Source organism: Silene latifolia, unplaced genomic scaffold (genome assembly GCF_048544455.1).
Source record: "Silene latifolia isolate original U9 population unplaced genomic scaffold, ASM4854445v1 scaffold_119, whole genome shotgun sequence".
Taxonomy (NCBI): domain Eukaryota; kingdom Viridiplantae; phylum Streptophyta; class Magnoliopsida; order Caryophyllales; family Caryophyllaceae; genus Silene; species Silene latifolia.
This window is the reverse complement of record NW_027413127.1, coordinates 675518-699711: the sequence shown is the minus strand read 5'-3', so window position 1 is coordinate 699711 and position 24194 is coordinate 675518. Positions and strand designations below refer to the sequence as shown.

Genomic DNA, 24194 nt, shown 5'->3' with positions numbered 1-24194 from the left:
ATCATCATCATCATCTTGCTCAACCACATCGTCCTCCGGCTGCCTAAAAAACGCACTCGGTAAATCCATCTCGGTCATAACGGGCTCGGGAGTAGCGTCGGGAGTAGGGTCAACAGAAGGGCGTATTTCGATGCCCTTACCCTTACCCCTACCCCGACCACGACGAGGCGCTAACGGTAAAGGGATACGCCGCTTAGAGCTCGTTACTCTTCGATCTTTCGTACGACCTAGTGAAGTCATAATGTAATCTTCGCTGTTCGACATCTGCATTTAAGAGATTTAAAAGTTAGTTAAATAAAATAAAAACAAGTTTTCATAAAAAATTAACATAAAATTAACAACTTATAATATAAAATAAATATAAATTTAACGATTATAAGTAAAATACACAACTTCTAAAACAATAAAAATTAAGAATTGCACATTAAAATAACTTTAAATACAAAATAAATTATCAACTTTAAAATAAAAATTATAAGTTTGCACATTAAAATAAAAATTATCAACTTTAAATACAAAATAAATACAAATTACACATTTAAATACAAAATTAACAACTTTTAATTTATAAAAATATAAATTACACATTTAAATACAAATTAATGGTAGGTCATTTTAGATGGTAAATATAAAAGTATCATTACAATAACATGGGCAGTGACAAACATTGATAAGTAACTCGAGCAATAAAAAAATGTCAATTATTATTGTTTTGGGTGGTAAGGAACTCAATTATTTGCCACCAGCTACCTTCCATTATGTAAATTATAAAAAAATGTCAATTATTATTGTTTTACAGCCCTCAATCTTTACCCCCTTCAAAATAAAAAATACAAAGTGTGCTTTTCACTTTGTCGGCTTTTTTACAATAATAATAATAAAAAAACAAGTTTTCATACAAAATAATATAAAATAAACCATTTAAATAATAAATTAACGGTCGAAATGTAACTACACGGTCTAAACAATAGACGGACATTGAGTTTTAAAGTCATACCATGGCAAGGACGTTGAAACTCAAAGTCCTTAACCACCATGGACGTAAAACATGGACGTCCAAGCCCGCCATTTACGTTGATGTTCAACGACCATCCCATGTCAGACGTTGGGTTTCAACGTCCAACCCCGTCATCGACGTTGAATCATCACGTCCAACTCCGCCATGGACGTTGAATCATCACGTCCTACCCCACCATGGACGTTGAATACTCACGTCCTACCCCACCATGGACGTTGAATACTCACGTCCTACCCTTCATTAAACCCGACATCCTCATCGACAACGATAACATCACCAACAACAGATCTTCCCTTCCTTTGAAAACAACAACAAGAACAACTAATACAACGACAACAATAACAACAATCGGCAATAGCAACAACAACAATAATCAAAACCGAATACAATGCAAAAGGGGAGAGAGACTTACTCGAATTTGGTGGTTTGTTCGGTGTCACAGTGGGCAAGAGTTTCGACGACAGTGATGGTGGGGGTGGTAGTGACTAGTTACAGTGGCGGTGGTCCTCGTCGTCAATGGTGGTTAGTCGAAATCCCGGGTTGCTTTTGGGGTGTGTGTGCTTTTTGGTTGAGAGAGGAGGGAGACAGAGAGAATAAAAGTGTTGGTGGTGGAGGTGTTGCGGTGGTGATGCAGTCGTGTCGTGGTGGTGTGGTGGGCGGTGGAGTCATGAGGTGAGGGGAGGTGGAGTCGTTTGCATGAAAGAGTGAAAGGGAGGAGTGAATGAGTGAGAGAGAGATACTAAGGGTAAGGGTCGTCTTTTTTTTGAAAACCGTCGACGATTTGTTATAAAACGTCGGCGACGTTTTGCAACCGGGTATTAAAACTAGTTGTATTTCACTTATGTTGGGATCATATGCATCTCAAACTGTACTAAGCAATAGATCTCAATTAAGGTCACAACAAAATATTTCGTTAAAATCGGTAAAATTCAATGAATCTTATCATAGGCAAGCAATCCGTGAACAAAATGAATGATTAGATATTACTACAAAACAAACCTTAAAGAATAGTTACATATGGTTACATATCACGGCATTTTCTTATCGACTATCGAGTATCGTATATGTTACATTCATATCGAAATATGCAACCTTGATACTACGAGATCTCTTGTACTTCGATTTACCCAACAATAACTCCATCCATCCATAGCAATTGTTTACTTTTAACTATATTACCCTCCCATAAAATAAAATTAAATAGAATAAAATAAAAACGTAAATAATTGACCGGAACGGAGGGACTCCAACACAACTCAGTTGGATGAACCGTATAAAGATGAATAAGCAAGTGACGAACAGTACAAGCTCCTGGAATTGAACACAAGCTGCTGCTTCTCTCAAATTAAAAATGGTAAAAAAAATTGTCGTAGCCAGGAGTCGAACCTGGAATCTCTTAGTCTGAAGATTTGCCAATGTGCTAGTACAACTTTGTTGTTCAATTACTAGAAAGAAATATATTTATCGTTATGATATAACACTATTATAAAGTATCCACTTTTCTCGATCCTACATTATAGAAAAACATTATTTAATTTTAAGATAAAATTTAGAATTCTTATTTTCCGTTTATTCATCATCTATCAAAATACTTTAAAATTGTACGCCGTAATTCCGTATATGTCATTTCTTAGGTAACGGATTTTCAAGAACACTAACTTAAAACTCGCACAAGTTTGTATCGGCATGTATAAAAGTATTTAAAACTTTTTATCAAATTATATTTGATGAAGCTGAAAAACAATTTCACTATTAACTTCGGAGTTTATCTAGCTTGACTCGAGTAGAACTCAGACAGCGATCACTAAATATCCGAAGTTTTAGAGAAGGAACATGCAGAGAACCGACATCACGCGTTCAAGATCTTCTAGCATTCTATAGAAGAGCAGCAATTATAGTTGAGAAAGGCCAACCAGTTACTATAAGAACATAACAAACTAAACAAAATCCATTCGCGACAAGTTACAGTCGGATTCAACAGTGGAAGATTAATCTACAAGTCAATTGCCATCGTCTGCGACTTGACTGTTTACAAACATCTCTCTCCGTAAACCACTGGATTCAAGATTAGACGCCCTGAATTTCAGGTCGGAGGTCACTCTATAATTGGGGTCCACTGAAGATGGTCTTGAGCTGGTGGTATCCACAGAATTTGGCTTATTGAAGAAGCTGCCTCCTCCAGCTACGGGATATCGAGATGGAGACGTATACCTTCTTGGTGGGCCTCTCAGACCATTGTTCCTCAGCTCCATCATGTCTCCATTTCTGGATGATGAATCGGTAAATGATCTATCTCCACTTGTCGACGAGGTGGAGTTGAAAGGATCATCAGGACCCCAAGACGTAAGCGCTTCCTTCTTCTTAGCAAAGAACTGCCACGCGCCAAAGAGGAATAGAATGAAAAACAAGACGGGGCTAGTCACCCACATCGTGTTGGATTCTCCTTTGAGAATGGGTAATTTTGAACGGTACATGCCTATGTAACCTCCACCAAGCCCAAGAACGACTAACTTTTCGCGATCACTAGCAATTAATGGTATTGCATGATTTGCATCCTCCCTCTTGTTGTTTTCATCCTCCATCTGACTCGGTAGAAACGATGATTTTATATCCTCTATACCAGCAGAAAACGTAAAGCGAGGAGCGCCCGATCTGATATAATGCTGAGTCGAAACATTGTATACATAAATCTTCTCTTGGCCGATGATTAGTAAATAACCCTTAATTGCCTGAAAAGAAAGAGGTTCGTCCATGTCGACTTTATTCCTAGACCTAACCCTGCATTTAAAGTTCATCACATCACCGAGTAGTAATACATGAATCAAATCTCCAGCCGATGTGAACCCGTATGCCTTGGATCGCTCGGTTGAATCAAAAACATAGTTTTTCACAACAGAATCATTCAATCCTTCACAACCAGTCTCTCTAATCTTCATCGTCCTCAAGTCCAAAGATCCTGCACCCCTTTCCATCAAAAACAAAAGCCGCTGCTTTAAGAAAACCAGCGGACGACTAGTCGGTACAGCCAACCCATATAACGTACCATTCTCCCGAAGAACCTTAATTTTACCATCCTCGTCAACTGACAAAATGTATTTGGATCTTCCAACCTGATGAACTTCCAAAATAGAGACGGGAGACCCAGTAGGCACAATTTCCCTAGAATCCAACGGCGCTAGCTTTTCCATATGGAGGGAACTTAATTCCTCGGCCATCGAAGTTTCCCAAACCCTATGAACCAAAATAACCCCATTCCTATGTCCAGTAACTAAAACACTCTCATTCATAAAAGTCGACATATACGAGAGCATAGCTGTAATGGGTGATTCACAAAGGGTGTAAAACTCAACCAAAACATCTCCATTCCTAAGGAAGACATAAACCCTACCTCGATCATCCCCAACCGCAACATACTTATTAATTCCCTCATAATCTCTAAAGGGCAACACATTAACACTAGTAGCAATTGAATCCAAACTAACAGCTGAAATAAACTGAAACTTTTCAGACCAAAATGGACTGTACTTTGTCACAAAACCCGCTTTCTTCTTCGACAACCGATTCTCTTTCCCCTTATTATCCCCTTTAAAACCCTCATCATTTTCAGATCTTTCCCCCTTTTCTTTCACAGCTGAACAATGGGATTTTTTTGATGATTCATCAAATTTGGAGTCTAATTTATCAATCAGCACACTCAAATTCCTGACTAATTGTTCTAGCTTATCAATTTGAGCTTGGTGATGATTTACAGCATTATTATTACTGCTATCAATATTATTCAGATCACCAAGCAGCTGCTGCTGATGCTGATGCTGATTCTCAGAGTTTACAAAAAACCCATCAAAAAAAATAGCAAAAAAGACAGAAATTATTATAAAGAACTTGCCTTTTCTAAGAGAGCTGCCCATTTTTAATTAGCATACTGCGATTGAAGAGTGAAAAATCTCAATAAAAATGCAACAGATCGAAAATACATAGTATTACTAACAATAGAACATAAGAACAAACAAAAACTACAGTAGGGTAATAAGAAAATACAGTTAAAAAATTGAAACAGTGAAAAAATCAAAGGTTGAAGGAGGAAGGAGATGATACCGTAAGAGGAGAGAGGAGCCTATGATGATTTGGGAGGATATCAAGTCACACCGAGATTGATTTGTGTAAATGACACCTCTTTTGGTCAACACAAAATCTCACATTAGTCAACATATTATCCGTCTAATGTTGTAGACGGATTAAATATCACTAGTTTTGTAATAAGACAGGAAATAAGTGGGATGGTAGAGATTATCTTATTATGAAAGTGGTGACATATTAACCTGTCTACATCTTTAGGGATATATCCGTCAATAATGAGACTAAGGCTCTGGTTGGTAAAACGAACTGAAAAGATACCTGAAACCTGAAAAGATACCTGGAAACTGAAAAGCTAACTGAAACCTGAAAAGGTAACTGAAAATTAGGAGCTGATAAGGTGACTGATTATATAAAACATTGTTTGGCAAACTAACTGAAAAGATAGCTTATTTTGGTAAAATGACGTAAAAGGATATAATAATTATTTAATATATTATAAATTGAAAGGGCAAAAACGTAATATTACCAAGAATTAGGTACCTGAAATGTGAAATGCTACTTTAGGTAGCATTTCATTTCAGGTAGCTTATTAAGGCAAAAAAGCTACTCCCTCCAATTTCCTATTATCTTCCCTCTTTCCTTTTTCACACAAGTTTGATTATCTTCCCTCTTTCCTTTTTTGGTAAGTTTCATTCATTTTTTATTAATTTCTCTCTCCTAAAAAATCAACAACTCTCATTATTTTATCTATTCTTTATTCATCATTCATTCTTTATTATTTTCTCTCACCTATAAATTTCACAACTTACAATATTTTATTCTACTTTATACCTTCTTTCTTCCCCTTTCTTAATTTTTGTGCTAAAGAAAAGGGAAGATAAATGGAAATAGGAGGGAGTACTTGCTAAACACATCCTAAAAATAAGTTACCTGAAACTTTTATCGAAAAAGCTAGTTCAGTCAAAACAGGTAAATGAAATGTCTTGCCAAACGGAGCCTAGTTTCTTGGTCAATTGGCTTTTAAGCAAATTTTGAGGATTAATTTAAACCTACTATACATATAAAGTTGGCAAATCTGACCCGACCCAAACCTAAGAAAACTCGGTCTGGCTCGACCCGATAATATTGCAACCCGAAATCGAAACCGACCCGACCCGATGATGACCCGTAACCCGACATGACCCGATGACCAGTGACCCGAAATTGACTCGACTTGACCGATGACGACCCGTAACCCGACTTGACCCGATGATTAGAGACCCGACCCAGACCCAGACCTACACCCGACCCGATACTGGCCCGATTAAATTGATGAACCGATAATTATTAAGCTTAATATTGATCAAAATGAAAGTGATTTTGTAATTAAACTGTTATGTTTGACTTAATAATGAAGTAATTAAACGAAATAATGCTAAAAAACTAAATTTAATGGTCAAAAATTGAAGTAATGTGATAAAGTAACCGGATCCGATAATGACCCGACCCGACACTTCATTTGACTAAAAATGACCCGACCCAATAATGACCCGACCCGATACTTACCCGATTAAATTGATGAACCGACAATTATTAAGCTTAATATTGATCAAAATGAAAGTGATTTTGTAATTAAATTGTTATGTTTGACTTAATAATGAAGTAATTAAACCAAATAATGCTTGAAACTAAATTTAATGGTCAAAAATTGAAGTAATGTGATAAAATAACCGGATCCGATAATGACCCGACCCGACACTTCATTTGACCAAAAATGACCCGACCCAATAATGACCCGACCAAAACCCAAGCCGACCCGATACATCATTTGACCCGAAATGACCCGAACCCGATAATGACCCGAACCCGATCCAACCCAAATGGGATGACTGACCCAATTTAACCCGAACCCAATATAACCCGACCCAACTGACCCGATTACCAACTGTATACATATCTTTCTTACTCAATTATACTCCCTTTGACTCAAGATGACGTTTTCATTTTTTTTTTAAATTGCTAGATTTGCTACGATCACCAAATGTTTCTGCCTCTAGCTCTGCATATGCTAGCTCTCCTACAACAACAATATCGTAGGAGAATCCACCTCTGACCTGGCAAAATTCAGGTCCGGTTTTGGGTCTATTGTGTTTTTTAAGGAATTAATACAATTTCTCATTTAAGACGAAAGTATATATCGTCTTAAGCTTGTATAAATAGAACAAATAAATACCTCGATATTTCCTAGACACTTTAATTTTGTCTTATTTAATATAAATAGGACAAATACCTTGTTATAAATCGACTCATTTCTGCCCCGGCCTAAAAAAAATACACACACACCTAGTTACGTGATCGTATAGGATTGAACTTGATCGAAAAATGAAAGTAAATGAGGAGTAACTCACTGACAACTAAATCTTGCTACATAAATCATTAAATCATACGAACTAAGTTCGAAAGTCAAGTGTATTAAGTACAATAAAATATTTAACTCGAATACAATAATACAAATGTAATTTGATCAAATTAACAAATAAGCGACGTAACTCAACAATAGACACTAGAAATTAAAATTCATGTATGACGATGTGCCTTCAAAGGCTCGACGATGAGAGTGCCAATGCTAAACCCGCAACTACATAGACGAGACTGAAATGATATCCATTTGAGGCTCCATTCTTCCCCGGTGATGGTTCCCCGGCCATTGACGCCATTGGGGACATTCCACCTGAAATCAAGTCACAAATTGATCGAGTTATTAGTCGATAAGTCGACCATAAGGTCATACTTTATACGTATTTATGTTGATTCGACATAGAAGACATAAATTGTGTCTCATCTCGTGTTTCAGTCCTAACTTTTAATTGTGTTTTGACGTATCAAATTAAAATGAGATCCGACTCATGGCACCATACTCACGACCGTGACCTCGACTCATGGTAATACACTATTAGGGTTACCTGATGAAGGTCCTTCAGTTGATGATGGTGCCCCTACCGGTGATCCCATAGCCGCCATAGGTGCTCCAATTGGTATCCCTACCACTGTGCCAAATATATTTAATCAATAATGTAACAAGTAAAAAAATTAAATATATGTCGTTATCGACTGATACTGTATTTCATAATCATCATTCATTTACTCACGTGCATATTCAAACTCCACAAATACGATAATTTTTTAAAATGTATATGATAATAATTAATAAGTCGATACTAAATGTGATTAATATGTTTCTCATTATTCTCTTGCGACTAAAATTATACTTCTTCCGAATATTCTTTTCTAATGAAAAAAGGAAATAAAGCTGTTCAAAAAATTTTTTGTTAATTTTATTGATCTCACTAGTTTACAAAAACAATTTTTAGTATGGTATCCTACACAACTGTCAATTGCAGCCTACAACGGTGCATTAAAAGTGTACACACACTACAAACGTACGTCGTCTGTAATTTCAGACATTTAATTCAAGACAATCTAACTTATTTACATTTCCAGTGACGTTAAAATTTCAGAATTGTTAGATTTTCGAGTATCGTCTTATATTCTATAATTTGTATTTGGAGTTTCTTTAGGTTATGACAGAGTATTATACGTACACTTAATTATAAAATAATTTTTCGAGTAATTTTCTTTGCTTCGCTTGGTTAGCAAGCGAGAGGGAAGAAAATCGAAGAGAAGAGAATTAGTATCGGAATAAACCATTTTCATTTTCTTCTAACTTCATTCTACTAACCAAATAAATGAAGTTACTCTTCACCCATCTATCATTATACATTCATAATTCATGTAAACAATGTACCAAAAAAAAAAACAAATTCATGTAAAAAAAGAGTAAAATAATGTAATCAAATTATTATATTGAACATTTTTTACTATAGTCCTATAATCTTAATCAAATAGATCCATAAAGTAAAGGGGATTAATTTTTAATTTTTAGTTGGTGGACAAAAATATTGGTGAGTATAAAAAGTAAATTACAAAAATCAAAATTGTTAACCAAACTTTTTATATTCCTTGATCAAGGATGTGACCTCCTTGCTAACCCCTAGTTCCGCAACTAATTAGATTAATGGTAATTTTACGAGTCATCGATCTAAATAAAATCGTCATGTCATCTCTCAGAGTCATCTAAATATGTTACCTTAACATTTTCACTAACTTTTTTCTTTCAAACTCTAAATTTTTATCTTAAACTATATATTGTACTCTTTCTGTCTCAGATCTCAATTATTAATTTACCTTTTTTATTCATTGAATCAAAGGTAAATAAATAATTAAAGTGTACGAGCATTACTATATCCAACCGAACATGATCATATTGTCAAATTGTCAATTAAATTATAATGTAGTTATTGTCAACTAAAATCTAAAGCTAATTAAAGTCACAACTAACTAACTACAGACAATAAAAATAATTGATTTAACAACCCAAATTTTTGTTAAAGACGATCATATCCGTCTTAAACTCAAAACAAATCAAGTATAGTAGATGAGACAAAACAAGAACACCCAGAGACTAACAAAATATTTGTCATATTAGGCAAGTGTGAGCATATCTGACCCAGTTCATAGACTATACATCTGAGGTAGTACCTCTTATTGTTTATTTTTTGAGTTTTAATTTATTTTAAAGTTTTTGAGTTCTGCTTTAGTATAAAGTTTTTGAGCACATTTACTAAAACATTACACTAAAAAAATATAATATTGCTCAAAAACTATATTTATAAATGGTAATATGCTCAGAAAAAATGTGTATATGCTCAAAAACTACGCATCTGAGGTACTACCTCATATGCGTAATCCTTTTTCTCTATCTGACCCGTTTTTAGGTGTAAGACGGATATTATAAAACAAAATTAGCAATACTTACATGAACACATGCTAATAGGAGGAGTAGAAAGTCCACAAACTTGAGGCAATTTTAAAGCTTTATTAATATCCAATTCCACAGGTAAAGCTGAAGTATTTCCAAACAATTGACACAAACACAAAGGATTTGTATCCAACATTCCTGCTAATTCAGGGCAACAAGGTTTCTCAGGCTTCTTTGTCGTACTCCCTTTTTCGACGTACGACAAACAATCTGTCATGTTATATACCAATGTCATGCAGTCTGGTACTCCTGTCCCCGGCCCTGGTGCTGCAGCCGGGGACATTACCGGTGACTGCATTGGTGCTTGACCTTTCACCTTTACACTACTGATCGATATTAGGGCAATTATTACAATTGCCCATGTTAAAGTTTCGCGGATATTTGCCATACTTGATTTTTTGCTTTGTGTTTCAATTGTTTTTTTAGATTTTTAGTATTTTTGTTAGATTTCGAGGAAAATGGGATATAATTATGTGATCTGTAAATGTTGGTTGGAAATGTTGTATATTATAGCGATATTCATGATAAGAGGGCACAGCTAAGATTTAATAAATGCAAATCTAACGGCTAACTAGTTTATGGTTCGAGTTATCAATGAGCTCGCCTTGTTTGTTTTCTCTTTGCCTCTTCCATGAAATATGCCGTGATTATTTCATACTTCTCTTTTCATTTTCTTTAATATTTTTTTATGGAAAATGATAAATATAATCCACTGAGTTGTATTTAAACATTTAATATCCTTCTATATTTAGTTGGATGCCACAATAGTGAGTAAATTACACATAAATCAATGCAATTGATGCATATATTAACTATTTATTTCCTCTTTTAGTTGCTTGTATTTATCATAACCCTTTTTTTATTTAATTAAACTAATTAATTTTTTTTTGGGTATTAAGATATTAAGATTAATTAGTTATGTTTATTGTCATGGATTAAGCTATTTTATTCAGTATTTATTGCGTAAGACGGTCTTACATTGTGAAACGGTTCCATTGTGTAAAAAAAATAACCCATTTATATTAGTAGTAAATGAACAGTGTTTTTACAAAGTAGGTGTGAGACCGTCTTACACTATAATTTGTGATTTTATTTGATTACATTATGGTTTATTTTGCAAAATCTAATTAATTGTGTTTTCTTTCTTTAATCTTTTATATCATTTCATTAAACGAATTAATTTTATTTTGTTTGAGTTTAGTTAGTTATGTTTGGTGTCAAATATGTCAATGTGTCATGGTCTAGGCTCTTTAGTTTTATCAAACTATTGCTTATTTACGAGTATTGAATTTATGAAGTTGAGTGAACTAAAGTAAATTTCATAATTTTGAAAATAAAAGTATATTGAGTTAAACTGAACCTCTTGAACTGGTTTTCTAGACGGTGCAGATATGAACATGTAGAACGTTATCTCTTATCTCATTTTTTAAATAATATGAAATTATGTTAATCAGAAAGTGCATTATTAAATAAATGTATAACTTAGTTTTTTGCAAAATAAAAAATAAAAAATTGGTAATGTGGACAAAAAAAAACAAATTCTCTCATTAAGAGTAGAGGCAAGTCACATGTGATCACATATGAAAACAATGACATGTTGAGAAAGTATGCTTTTTATTTTGCTAGTTTTGCTAGTTGGTGATCAATTGTTGTACCTAAATATGAAAAGGGAATATTATACTAAAAAAATAATGAAAATCCCTACATTGCAATAAAGGTTAGTATGAATGAATGCATGGCCATCCAACAACTAAACTGGCCTCCTAAATGCAATTCCCACATGCAATGCTGGACCACAACTTTTATTGAGCAACAAACCTTCAATTTAGGAAACACAAATTCTTGTTTCAGCCGTCTGAAACAATAAGACGGGAATTTATAATCATTTTATGGTCAAATGTAACCAAGTCAGTGTTACAGCCTATGGTAACTTGTTTTCCAGAAATTGTCACATTTTGGTATCAAATGATCACAAAATCTCATTTTATTGTTTCAGACCAAAATGGCCCATCTGAAAGACGACCTACTCTTTAGGAAATTATACATTTGCTCTTTACGTATATAAGACGGAAAAAGTCTCCATAATCGCCTTAGTATATCGAGCAGTTGTTTTTCAGAATGTTTTAAGCGCCTGTTCTTTTGGATTTGAAAATTATGTCAAATCAATCAATCAATCGAATCAATCAATCAATGGAGTGAATCAATCGAATCAATTGAATGGAATCAATCAATCGATCTCAATCGAATCAAATCGAATCAACTAAATCAATCGAAATAATAATAATAAAAAGATTATATTAATAATAATAATAATACTAAATATTATAATAAAAATAATACCAATAATACCAATAATAATAAATATTATTATAATATTATTCATTAATAATAATAATATATTAATATAATCTAATAATAATAATAATTTAATAAGATATATAAAAAATAAAATAGTAATATAATAATAAATATAGTAATAATAATAATATATTAGTAATATAAATATTAACATTATTAATAATATAATATATTAATAATAATAACTAAAAAATAAATAATAATATAATAATAATAATAGGTCTAATATAATAACTTATTAATATAATAATATTAAATATAATAATAATAATAAATATGTGATTAATAATATTAATAATAATGAGTATATTAATAAAATAATAAATATAATATTATAACTTATTAATATAATAATATTAAATAAATTATCAATAATATTAATAATAATGAATATATTAATAAAATAATAAATATAATAATAATGATATCAATAAGAATAATAATAGTAATGTTGAAATAAACTAATATAAACTCAATCAATCGAATCAATCGAATCAATGGAAATGAATCAATCAATCAATCAATCAATCAATCGAATCGAATCAACTTATTAAATCGAAATTAAGTCCAAAAGAACAGGGCATAAGGCAACTGTTTAATCATATCAATCGAATCTGAACGCGGTATTAGTACTATTGCATTAGTGTTAAAACACAATGTGAGAATCTAGTTTATAAAGGTTGTTCGTGCTGGAATAGGTGATACCTCAAAAAATAACAAAGTGATGACTCGAGTTTTTTCTTCTTCATTGTAATGTTTGTCGCTTCACTCCACATTTCAGTATTCAATTCACTACCAACAAAGTTACTTTTAAGATAAAGTGATTTTTTTATCTGGGGTAAAGAGAGACGCTGTTTAAACCCAGGTCATAAGTACTATCGCTCATGACATTGCCGACTAAGCTAGTTGACAACGGTAAACAAAATGATATTTAGTTACGTCATGGAACTAGGGATGGCAGTGGGTCGGGGACCCGACCCAGACTCTGAGGGTCGGACCCTAATGGGTCGGGTATGGGTCTCATTTTTTCAGACCCAATGGGTATGGGTCGGGTATGGGTCTTAAGAAAATATTTCGGGTCCGGGTCTAAGTTATGAGACCCATACCCGACCCTTAGACCCTTTATTAAAGAAAAAAAATTCAAAATTACTTCTTTTCTGAATTCATACTGGCAGACTGTAGAAACAAAACTAAAGTCTCTTTCTCTTCCCTCATCCCATAAAATGATAAAACTCAACCAAACTCTTCTGACAATATCACCACTCCATCACTGACACAAGAAAACCACCACAACAGCACTGATACGCGACTGACAACCACCTCTCTAATAGCCGACGACCGACAACCACCATTAACGGCAAATTAATAAACTTATAATGTTAAATTAGTATGATTTTTTTTTTTAATATTATAGACCCTATAGCTATTAATCTTGTTCTTAAAGTGGTACTTTGAAACTCGGACCACTAAGAGACCTGGACCTCTACCCTTACCCCATGCGGTCCGGGTATGGGTCCTCAAATTTTAGACCCTTACGAGTCTGGGTCGGGTACGGGTCCAAAGGGAAAATATCGGGTCGGGTCCGGGTCTAGGCGGACCCTACCCAGACCCTACCCATTGCCATCCCTACATGCAACACCTACCGAATTAATTAGGGAAATGCATCAACTTCCTTGGAAATCGAATGAATCAACGCAAAAGAGAGAAGTCAAAACGTAACCATACAGGCCGAATTAACACTAAAGATACCAAATGAATGGCAAAAGTCCAATTTATCAACCTCTAATATCACATTCACATACACGGGAAATTTCCCGGCGAAATATAAGAATTTTAAAAAAAAAACAATCTTGACATCACAAGTCAGATCTCAAGACAGACGACTGTGTGCAATAGAGTCGAAAAATGGCTTGATTCTCAAAGCCTGTAAATACACTAAAGAGTCACAGAGTGCTGGGGAACACTACAACATAGTCAGTAGCCAGCACAGGGCTCCTCTGGAAGAACCGCAGAGGAGAATCGTGTTTACAAACTCCTGTAATCGATAACAGTGACTTCGTCCTCAGGAGCATCCAAATCTTGGTAGCTGCATACACAATCCGAAAAAAAATCCTTAGGACTTTCAATTACCATGTTTCAAAAGCGGGATTCAATGGAGCCGAAGACTCGCTTTTCTTTTTAACTTTGGTTGACTTTTTTAACTTTGGTTGACTTTTTTTCTCAATCTAACGACTAATAACACTGGCACATCATCAAACAAAAGAAAATAAGGAGAGAAACTGCATCCGCATTCTCAGACCATACTTCCCACCTACGCACTAGGAAAATAACGCCAAAAGAGTAACAGAACCTAAGGATGACGTGTTTCCTAATACACCAAATATAAGTCCAGTGATTTTTTTTAGAAGCGATCTGAATGATTAGTGACCTTTGTTTTCAGACTGCATTGCAGCTACACATAAAATTAATTATTGTAATATAATATGAGCATGGTGAGGACATGGAGAAGAGATATATAATGCAGAAAGGTCAGAAATACCTTCGCAGGCGTCTAGGATCCTGACGGAAAGAAGGTGGTAAAATGATAGGGGGACCAGCACGCCCATTTCTTCCCGGCTGTTCAAACGGAGTAGCGCCACCTTGCTCACGCATCATCCGCATTGCAACATCAGGGGGTGCTGGAACAAAAGGTCCCAGTGGGCTGCATCACAATTATAATGACCACAGGCTCAGACATTTAAATTCAGCAAGATAACAAAAGAGCTTGCTACAAGCCCTTAGCTTACATAAGGGACTTAAAATTCATTTACAGTAATTCCCATACTGCACTAGAGTGAATTCCATTAACAAAAAATCACAATACAACAACAACATTACCCCGGTGCCTCAATTGCTCCCGCAAATTGCGGGGTAAGGGGGGGTCGGATGTACGCAGCCTTACCCTTGCGTTAGCAACACAAAGAGGCTGTTTCCGAATGACCCAAGATGAAAATTGCGTCGAGAACTGCATTGAAGGACCGCTACTTCACAAAAGAAAGAAGAGCAGCCACTTTAGTGAGCCATTTTGATTTATTCCATTATAATCCATAACCAAAGAGTAATGAGTCTTTGGTTCCATTGGAAATATGGAAAGAACAAAACAAAAAAAATCACAATGAAAGGCAAAAAAATTATTCAAGTTTTTAATAAATGCTTGAGTTGGTAACTGCAATAAAAAGCACCTAATGACTCCAGTTGACAGAAATTTCACTTAGCCGTGCACAACGCGAAGATTTTCCAAAAGGCCACACTCGTACAGCAAAACAGGCCAGGCAGAAACACAAGAGAAGCAGTCAAAAACTGAGTAAGAGCTTACCCGGCACCAGGAACGGGCATCAATAAAGGAGGCGGTCCCATATCAGTGGTAAATGTGGCAACAGGCACACCCTGTCCAGGAAAGTTATCGAAGATTGGTTCGTCGGAATTGCCCTTGTCCTGACCATCATTATCTGATGCCGGGAAATCAGGCTGATGATTTTCTGGCCTTTCAAATCGCTCGCCATTATTGCGGTCTCGATCTCTACGGTTTCCTCTATCATCCTTCATACGATTATCGACACCAGGTCTTCGCCTTTGCTGCTGCTTGTCCTTCTGTGAAAAGCAAGAGCAAGGTGCTTACAATCAGCAGCAATAAACAGCTGTGCGTAAAAACCCTTGAAATTTTTCATAGAAATTGAAAGCTACTAGTTTACTAGACTTTTGAAGCAGTACAGCACGCCAAAAATTCAGGCTTAGACCGAGCTTAAACTAGCTTAGCATATGTCAGGATACACACTAAATAGAATTAGAAGATAAGGTCACATGTCATATACCAAAACCACATCATCAAACTGAAGAAGCATACCGGCACAAATTGCTGCATAACAGGTTGCCCACCGGGAGCATCTGGGTCACTGCAAGAGAAATAAATATCAGACCAAGAATTCGATCTTGCAAAAGATGATAAGCAGAAACCAACAGAAGCAGTACATACTTCATGTAATTCTGGAAATATATATCTTCACGCACTTTGGAAGTGAGCTCCATCACAAGTTCAGGGTGTTTAAGTTTAAGATGCTTCTGAACAAATTCAGAAGCATGGAAGAGCTTTGTGCAACCCTTGGCCCCACAACCATACTTCCAACCATATTTTTCATCCCTAATTTTTCTAACAAAGGGATCCAGAGCTTCAGCAGCTGCTGCGTCTATCTTCTCTTTCGCTGTCATAGACTCCAACGGATCCAGGCTGTGCATCCTGTCTTGCCAACGTGAATCAAGCTTCTTCTCCCACTCTACTGCCTGACTTGAAACATCGGAATTCTTCCCCTCACCTCTCACATGACGGAGACCCTTAGGTTCAGTCGTTTCAATCATACCATAATAATCCACACCGTGAACACGCCACAGATAAGTCAGAAGGGTATCTAGAAGCTCAGTGCCTTCAAGGCCCTTGACAGAAGTCAATCCACGTATTATTATCACGGGACCAATGGATCCACTATGCGATCTCTCCCTGTTCATTTTGTCAGTATCATCTTTAGATAAAATATTATCTTCGATTCCCTTTTCAGTGTCCAGTTTGGTTACAAGGGCTTGAGCTAGTTCAATATCAATTTGGATCCGTTTTGGTTCAGAGCTTATAGTTGGAGCCTTAGGGGCAGCTGACAGATCAGCATTCTTTGCCGGAAATCGCCCATGCCGCCTCCTTTTACCATCTGTTTCATCATCTGAGTTTGGTTCACTTGTCTGGCCCGATTTATTGGCATTGGCACCAGGACCTCTGCAAAGACATCGACAAAAATAAAAAATAAAAAACTTAGTTCCTAATATTAATTTAGAGTATTTGTGAAATTACCACAGCAACAATTAACTTAAAGATGACTAGAGATCTTACAGGTCCAGGCTACCACTATGCAAATCAAGCAAAAAATCCTTTGCGACTTTGCGAGCGAGTTCATTCCTCCTACATAGATAGAATTTGTAAATGACGTACACAATCTATATCATGATAGAGTATAGTTCTTCCTTGAAAAAAAAACAGCAAGGTAAGGAATTACCACACTCCCAAAACAAATTTGCATACCTTTCTATGACCGTCAACAAATTAGTTGGGTGATACTTGTTCCTCAACCTGAATCAGAAGCTAAACATTTAATAAACACAACATAAACAACACGAAACACAATTGACTACAAAAGAACAAAAAATTTAGTACCATTCTTCATCTTTGTGAGCTTCAAAGTAGGTACGTTTCTGAGTTGAAATGTACTCGGATTTGTACTCCTGATATCTGAATACCAAGTTTCTCAAAAAATTAATTTTGTGAGCATCTAAATTTATATGAGCCTAAGAGAAAACAAGAAAGATAAACTTTATACCTGCGCTCCGCTTCAGATGGTAATACATCATCTTCAAGTTCTTGAATAAATTGCTTGTAAGACATGAGACCCTCCCTAAAATAGTTAGCAAATATACAATCAGTGTTGAATAAGACATGCAAAGGGGTACAATCGTGCTGTGAAAATGCAACAAGTACCAGAATATATGAAACAAAGCAGCAACGTGAAAAACAACCAAGTGATGGGTGAAGTTGAAACTATTGCATTCAAGAACAACTGGTCCAATCTCATAAAGAGGCTAAGGCCAATTTTAACATATACGCACATGAGTAACATAGAAGTTAACATCAGCTGCATAAATAAAAGCAATTTTACAGTACACTGCTAACCTCTGCATATTCCCTGCATTTGAAGGGTCACCAAAACCACCACGTCCAGCATCCCAATCTGCATAGCACATAAAACCACAAATGGAAAGAAAAAATTTAACATCGCTACGTAGCACATAAGCTAAAGAAACAAGGTGAAAGAGTATTAGAAATAACACAATATTTTACAAAAGACACTTAAGCCTAACCAAGTGCTTTGGAGAGGCAAGTAAATTGATTTATAATCCGTTCATAAGCCTAGTAATTATGTACCCTTGTCATGTTTGAGAACCTGAAATGAAGGTACCTTTGAGTGTACACCGCCAACGAACACAAATACAATGTGGACTCATCTTGGAAAATAGTGCTAAAAATGGTTTGAGAAGAAACCCTCAATCTAACCATTTAAAACACTATTCTTCAAGAACTGTCCAAACCATGAAATTATCGCATTTTCTGTAATCCTCAATAAGCATACGCGACGTGCATAGGTACATGCTAAAAACCATAAATAATCCATTCCAAAGCAGTTTTAAGTCCACCGACTCCAGTCTTTAATCAATCATGATATAGAGCTGCAATGTATACCAGCCTTGTTCATAGCAACATTCACTAATCTAAACTCTAAATCCTAGGGCTCACACTTTGTTCTTGAAAGGTAAGAATGTCCATGCCTATAACTTGATACGCATGATATGTACATCACTGTGGACTAAGGAGGCTGAAATATATTTACCAGCGCCAAACCGGGCCCAGCGGACCACCTTTCACAAGTCTTCTAACTCCCAGAACTCAAACAGAGGGATCTCAAAAGAACAATCTCCACAAACCAGGAGAGACGCATCTACGTACCTCCCTATTCATAAAGTAGTTTTCTATGCTTTCACAGTTACACTATGTGTGCAGTGGAAAAGAGGGAGGGAGAAAAAATTTAATGTCAAGTTAACGTTGACAGGACTCAATATTTACAGTTCTTCAAAATGCATCTGAAACCAGATTCCATGCATGAAAAAAATGTTGTCAACCTGTTGTAGTCTCTTTACACCCTTAAAAACGACATTAAAAGTACTGCAAAAGCAACGCAACCACCAAATTACACCTGTAGATGCTTTGAGAAGACTGCAACTAATATTATATGAAATAAATCAGCAATGTTACCCACTTGTGGCTGGGTAAGGAAGAATTGGATATACCGTCAATGCAGCCGTGACCACTGTGTTAAGACGAAGACCTTTTTTTGGATGACCCATAATAAGAACTACATTATAAACGACATCAACACACTATTATGATTTATGATCCTAGAAATATCTAAATGCATCAACATTATTACTCGGTATATTCATGAGATATGTACAAGATTTCAATTATTTGCCACCTTTGTAATCATGTATTCAGCACTAATCATCCTGATTTCTAAAACTCACCTAAACAAAAGAACACAGAAATCAACAAAGCAAATGAAACATGTCGATTTAGGCAAACACAATGCCCTAGTGCAAAACAAAATTCAAACTACAATGAACAAAAAATTACCAGATGGACCATCAGGATAGCCACCGTGTCGAAATCTACCATGAGGCCTCTCATCTCCATAGCCTGGCCTACCACCGCCCATTTCACGGTCATAGCCACCAGGGTGATCATATCCAAACCTATGATGTAATAACACTCTCGTAAATAAACATAACACAAACTTCAATACGAATAGAAATAACATTCCATACCAGCTCCAAGATAGCAAAAAACAAGAAAAGGCAGTAGCCAATGCAATTATAAACGGCAACACATGCTGTGACATGAAAAATAAGGCATAAACAATACGCTTTCCTAGAATCAAATCAATAGCTGTGATACCAAACCTTGCAACGAAACACGTAGAAAAATTGGCCAACAGTTGGAATACGAAAGCACCAATTACTCCAGAAGAAAGTGCAAAGTAAAAGAAGACACATCAAACCAAGCGAATTCATCACAAATTAACACGTATCATCTATCATCTATCATTTACAACAATAAAGACTGAATATTTGTACGCTGAATATCATCACAATATATATATATATATATATATATATATATATATATATATATATATATATATATATATATATATATAACACTATAATCTGATGAATTTGCCAGGAATGATATCCATGGTAGATGTAATTAGCACTACAGTAGTCCACTTGATGGCTGTCATCCTGTAGATCAAAGGCTGTGTTTAGTTGTGGGGTTCGTTTCTGTTTAAGTTTTCTAAGCAAATTCACCAAAGTTATCACCGCCTATTATTAAAATAAGTTAACGACCGAACATTTAAAACGACAATCATTTTGTAAAAAAATCCAATAAATAAAATCAGCATGAAACATAATTATGAAATCAAATACCGAAACAAAACAGACAAATTAAACACAGCTACCACAGTCATCAAGTGGACTGCCAACTACATCTAGAATCAATATCATTCGTATAAATTTCATCAAATTAGCACATTATCGTCTATAATTCAAATAAAATATAGAATATTTGTAATTGCATTAGCATCAAATCGCACAAATCAAAAACTGAAACATTAAACCACAACTTTCGACTACAACCATCATAACCACCACGAGGACACGAACCCGTCATGTTCATCAAAGCATCACAAAATCCTCTATACAACAACAACAACAACAACAACAACAACATCAGAGCCTTAATCCCAAAATGATTTGGGATCGGCTGACGTGAATCATCCTTTAGAACCGTCCATGGTAGAACCCACACCTCAAAATGCGAAAATATAGAAAAGGAAAAATGAAAAACAAAAGGAGAGAAACATAATACAAAAGCCAAGGTAAACTTATAAGTTTTAAAATCGAAGTCCGGATTTTTTTTATAAAAACCTACAATTTAAATCGAGAATAAAGATTAAAACGATTTTGAAAACCGAAGTAAAACTTGAGGGTACGGACTACCTTAAAAGTGAACCAAGTATTAATATATAAGAAAGTTGTTGGTAAAAAGGTGTAATAAATCCGAACAGAACAGATAAATTTTTAAAAATTAAATAAAAACACTAAATATTTCAAATAACATTAAATACTAAAAATCCACATGTATCATTTCCCTCCATTGAGCCCTCTCCGTCACCATTCCCTCATCAACCCCGAGAAATCTCATATCGTGCTCTACCACTCTCAGCTATGTCTTTTTTAGTCCCCCTCTACCCCTAGCAAATAAAAAAAAACTAAGCATTTGCAACTACATTCACTATTAAACACTCCATAAACCACTCCACTAAAGCAAACCAACATCAAATAACATTACGGAACCGAAAACCAAAACAAATCAAACAAAGTTAAACCAAATCCGCCACAAGGACCATGCCTACCATCAAAATCATTACTTTATCCTCTTTCACTCAAATAGCAATAAAAACTGAGCACTTACCGCATTCACCATAAACATTCAGCAAACCAGTCCAATAAGATAGATCAAACATTAAATAACCTTACGAAACCAAATCAAACAAACTAAACCACAACCTTCGATGATCAACTGACAAGTCCGTAACCACTACAAGGACAACGCCAGCAATCTGATTCATCAAAATCATTACATTATCCTCTCTCACTCAAATAACATAAACACCCAGCAACTTTGCAATTGCATACACCACTAAACATTCCACATTACCACAAACCAGTCCAATAAACTAATTCAGCATCAACTAGCACTACGAAACTGAAAACCAACAGAAATCAAACAAAATTAAACCACAACCTTTGATTACCACCACCATAACCGCCACAAGGAGCATGCCTACCATCAAATCCATCAAAACTATCACATTATCATCTATCACTCAAATAACTTAAATATTATTCATTTGCTACTGCATTCACCACTATATATTCCACGAACCACACCACTAGACCAAATCAACATCAGACGACCTAACGAAACCGGAAACCAGAAAACGAAACAAATTAAACCACGATCTTCAGTTACCACTTACCACCACCATAACCACCACGAGAACCACGCCTACCATTAAATTCATCAAAACTATCACACTATCATCTATCACTAAAATAACTTAAGACACTGATAATATGTAACTGCATTCACCACTATACATTCCACGAACCACACCACTAGACCAATCAACATCATCAAACAACCTAACGAAGCCGGAAACCAGAAACCGAAAATCAAACCCCAAACTTTCAATTACCACCACCATAACCACCACAAGGACCATGCCTACCACCAAATTCATCAAAACTATAAATTATCCTCTATCACTCAAATAACATAAACACAAGGCATTTGCAATTGCATCCACCACAATATTCCACAAACCAGTTCGATAAACTAAATCAAGATCAAATTACATTACGAAACCATAAACCATACCAAATCAGACAAATTAAAAATACTGCTACTACAGCCATCAACTGGACAGCTAACTATATCGACTGGTATCAAAATATTCATCAGATTATCACATCATCATTCACATAACATATACATTGAGGGGATCTTCCTTACTAACTTACTTGGCTGAACATTTGTAACTGGATCAACATCAAACACCGTAACGAAAACCGAAACAAATCAAACAAAATTAAACCACGGCCTTCGAATACCAACACCTAAACCACCAAGAGAACCAAGCCTAGTTACCTAGCATCAAATTCATCAAAACTATCACACTAACATCTATCATTCAATTCAAATAACATAAACACTACTTATTTACAATTGCACTCAACACTAAACATTCCACATAACAGTCCAATAAACTACATCATCATCAAATAAGATTACGAAACCGTAAACCTAATAAATCAAACACAGCTACCATAGCCGCCTAGTGGAATGCTAACTACATCTAGCATCAAAATCATTAGTATAAAATTCATCAATTTATCACATATTGCTATCAATAAATAAATAAAAAACATTGAAAATATCTAATGTAACTGCATTAACATCACACAGCGTAACGAAACCGAAAACTGAAACAAATCAAACAACCTTCGATTACCACCACCATAACCACCACGATTCCCACGGCGTCCATCAAAATCATCTCTTCTACGCTTAAACGGCGGATACGGCGGAGAACCACGACGAGGATGCGGAGGCGGAGAATTATGTCCGTTATCATTATACGGCCGTCGATCACGATGATAAGGAGGAGGACTAGGACTATGTCTTCGCTTATAATCACGATTATTCCTATCCATATACCGAGGCGGTCGATCGAAATCACGATCATCTCTTCGTTCGCGCGAATCACGGTCACGACGGCGCGGCGGAGGTGGAGGCGGCGGAGAGTCGGCGGTAACGTCGTCGGAAGGTTTGGAAGAGGTGTCTTTCCGGTCGCTGCTGCGGCGTCGATCGGAGGTTTCGACAGGGAGGTTGAGAACTTCGGCCATGGCGGTTTTTTTGGGGGAAAAAATTGGAAACCCTAGAAATTCTGGGATGAGAGTGAAGAAGGGAAGGGGATGGGGTTTGGGTTGGATGAGGGAAAAGGGAAATTAAGTGATCCGGTTCGAAATTTATTTACTGCTTTAACGCGTACGGGTTTTTAGAGGGGTATAGCCGTATAGCCGTATAGCCCGGTTTTTTATATAGTACAGGTTGTAAATTGGCCAATGGCGTCTGATATGGGTTGGGCCAGGTCGGATATTTTGAATTGGGTCGGGTTGGATCATTTCGGTCTCGAGTTTATTTTGAGTGACTTGTCATACTCATATCCGATCGGTCACTTTCGGTATGGATTATTTTAGGTCGGATTGGTAAAACTAGACTTGGTAAACGGACTAATCAGGTCGGGTTAGGGTCGGAATAATTTGGGTTCGGGTTGTTTGGGATTGCAAGAATTCGGGTGGGGTTGCGTAGGGTCATTCCGGGTTTAGATAATTTTCAAGTGGGTTGCTTTCAATTTATTCGGGGATAATAATAAGTTTCCGATAATAAACATTCGGGTCAGCTTGAATAAGCTCGGGTCAAATCGGGTTTCGGGCCCTCAAGTCGTATGCGGGTCGGGGTCGGGTTATTCGTGTCGGGTCAGATTTGCCAGGTCTAACAAAAACACTCTAGTCAATCAATACATATATATAAAGCAGAAACTTTTCGAGCGATATTAGAGAGTCCAA

At 35.8% G+C, this 24194-nt stretch overlaps 3 protein-coding genes across 3 annotated transcripts; all 3 read right to left on the bottom strand.

Annotated features, from left to right (window-relative positions):
- Positions 1-2910: 2910 nt before the first annotated feature.
- On the bottom strand, positions 2911-5192 carry LOC141637581 (putative membrane protein At1g75140). The gene is made up of 2 exons (XM_074447084.1): positions 5114-5192; positions 2911-4940 (listed from the first exon to the last, which is right to left on the bottom strand). The coding sequence occupies exon 2, from the start codon at positions 4924-4926 to the stop codon at positions 3019-3021; it is 1908 nt and encodes a 635-aa protein (XP_074303185.1). The 5' UTR covers positions 4927-4940; positions 5114-5192; the 3' UTR covers positions 2911-3018.
- A 2290-nt stretch (positions 5193-7482) lies between these two features.
- Positions 7483-10347, bottom strand: LOC141637478 (non-specific lipid transfer protein GPI-anchored 2-like). Its single transcript, XM_074446947.1, has 3 exons — positions 9951-10347; positions 8038-8121; positions 7483-7805 (listed from the first exon to the last, which is right to left on the bottom strand). Exons 1-3 carry the CDS (start codon positions 10339-10341, stop codon positions 7672-7674), a joined length of 609 nt encoding a protein of 202 aa, XP_074303048.1. The 5' UTR covers positions 10342-10347; the 3' UTR covers positions 7483-7671.
- Positions 10348-14015: 3668 nt separating this feature from the next.
- Positions 14016-23617, bottom strand: LOC141637503 (serrate RNA effector molecule-like). The gene is made up of 12 exons (XM_074446976.1): positions 23068-23617; positions 19573-19691; positions 18058-18115; positions 17708-17782; positions 17545-17619; positions 17413-17460; positions 17224-17292; positions 16324-17109; positions 16195-16243; positions 15667-15941; positions 14851-15012; positions 14016-14397 (listed from the first exon to the last, which is right to left on the bottom strand). The coding sequence occupies exons 1-12, from the start codon at positions 23469-23471 to the stop codon at positions 14337-14339; spliced, it is 2181 nt and encodes a 726-aa protein (XP_074303077.1). The 5' UTR covers positions 23472-23617; the 3' UTR covers positions 14016-14336.
- Between the last annotated feature and the right edge of the window lie 577 nt (positions 23618-24194).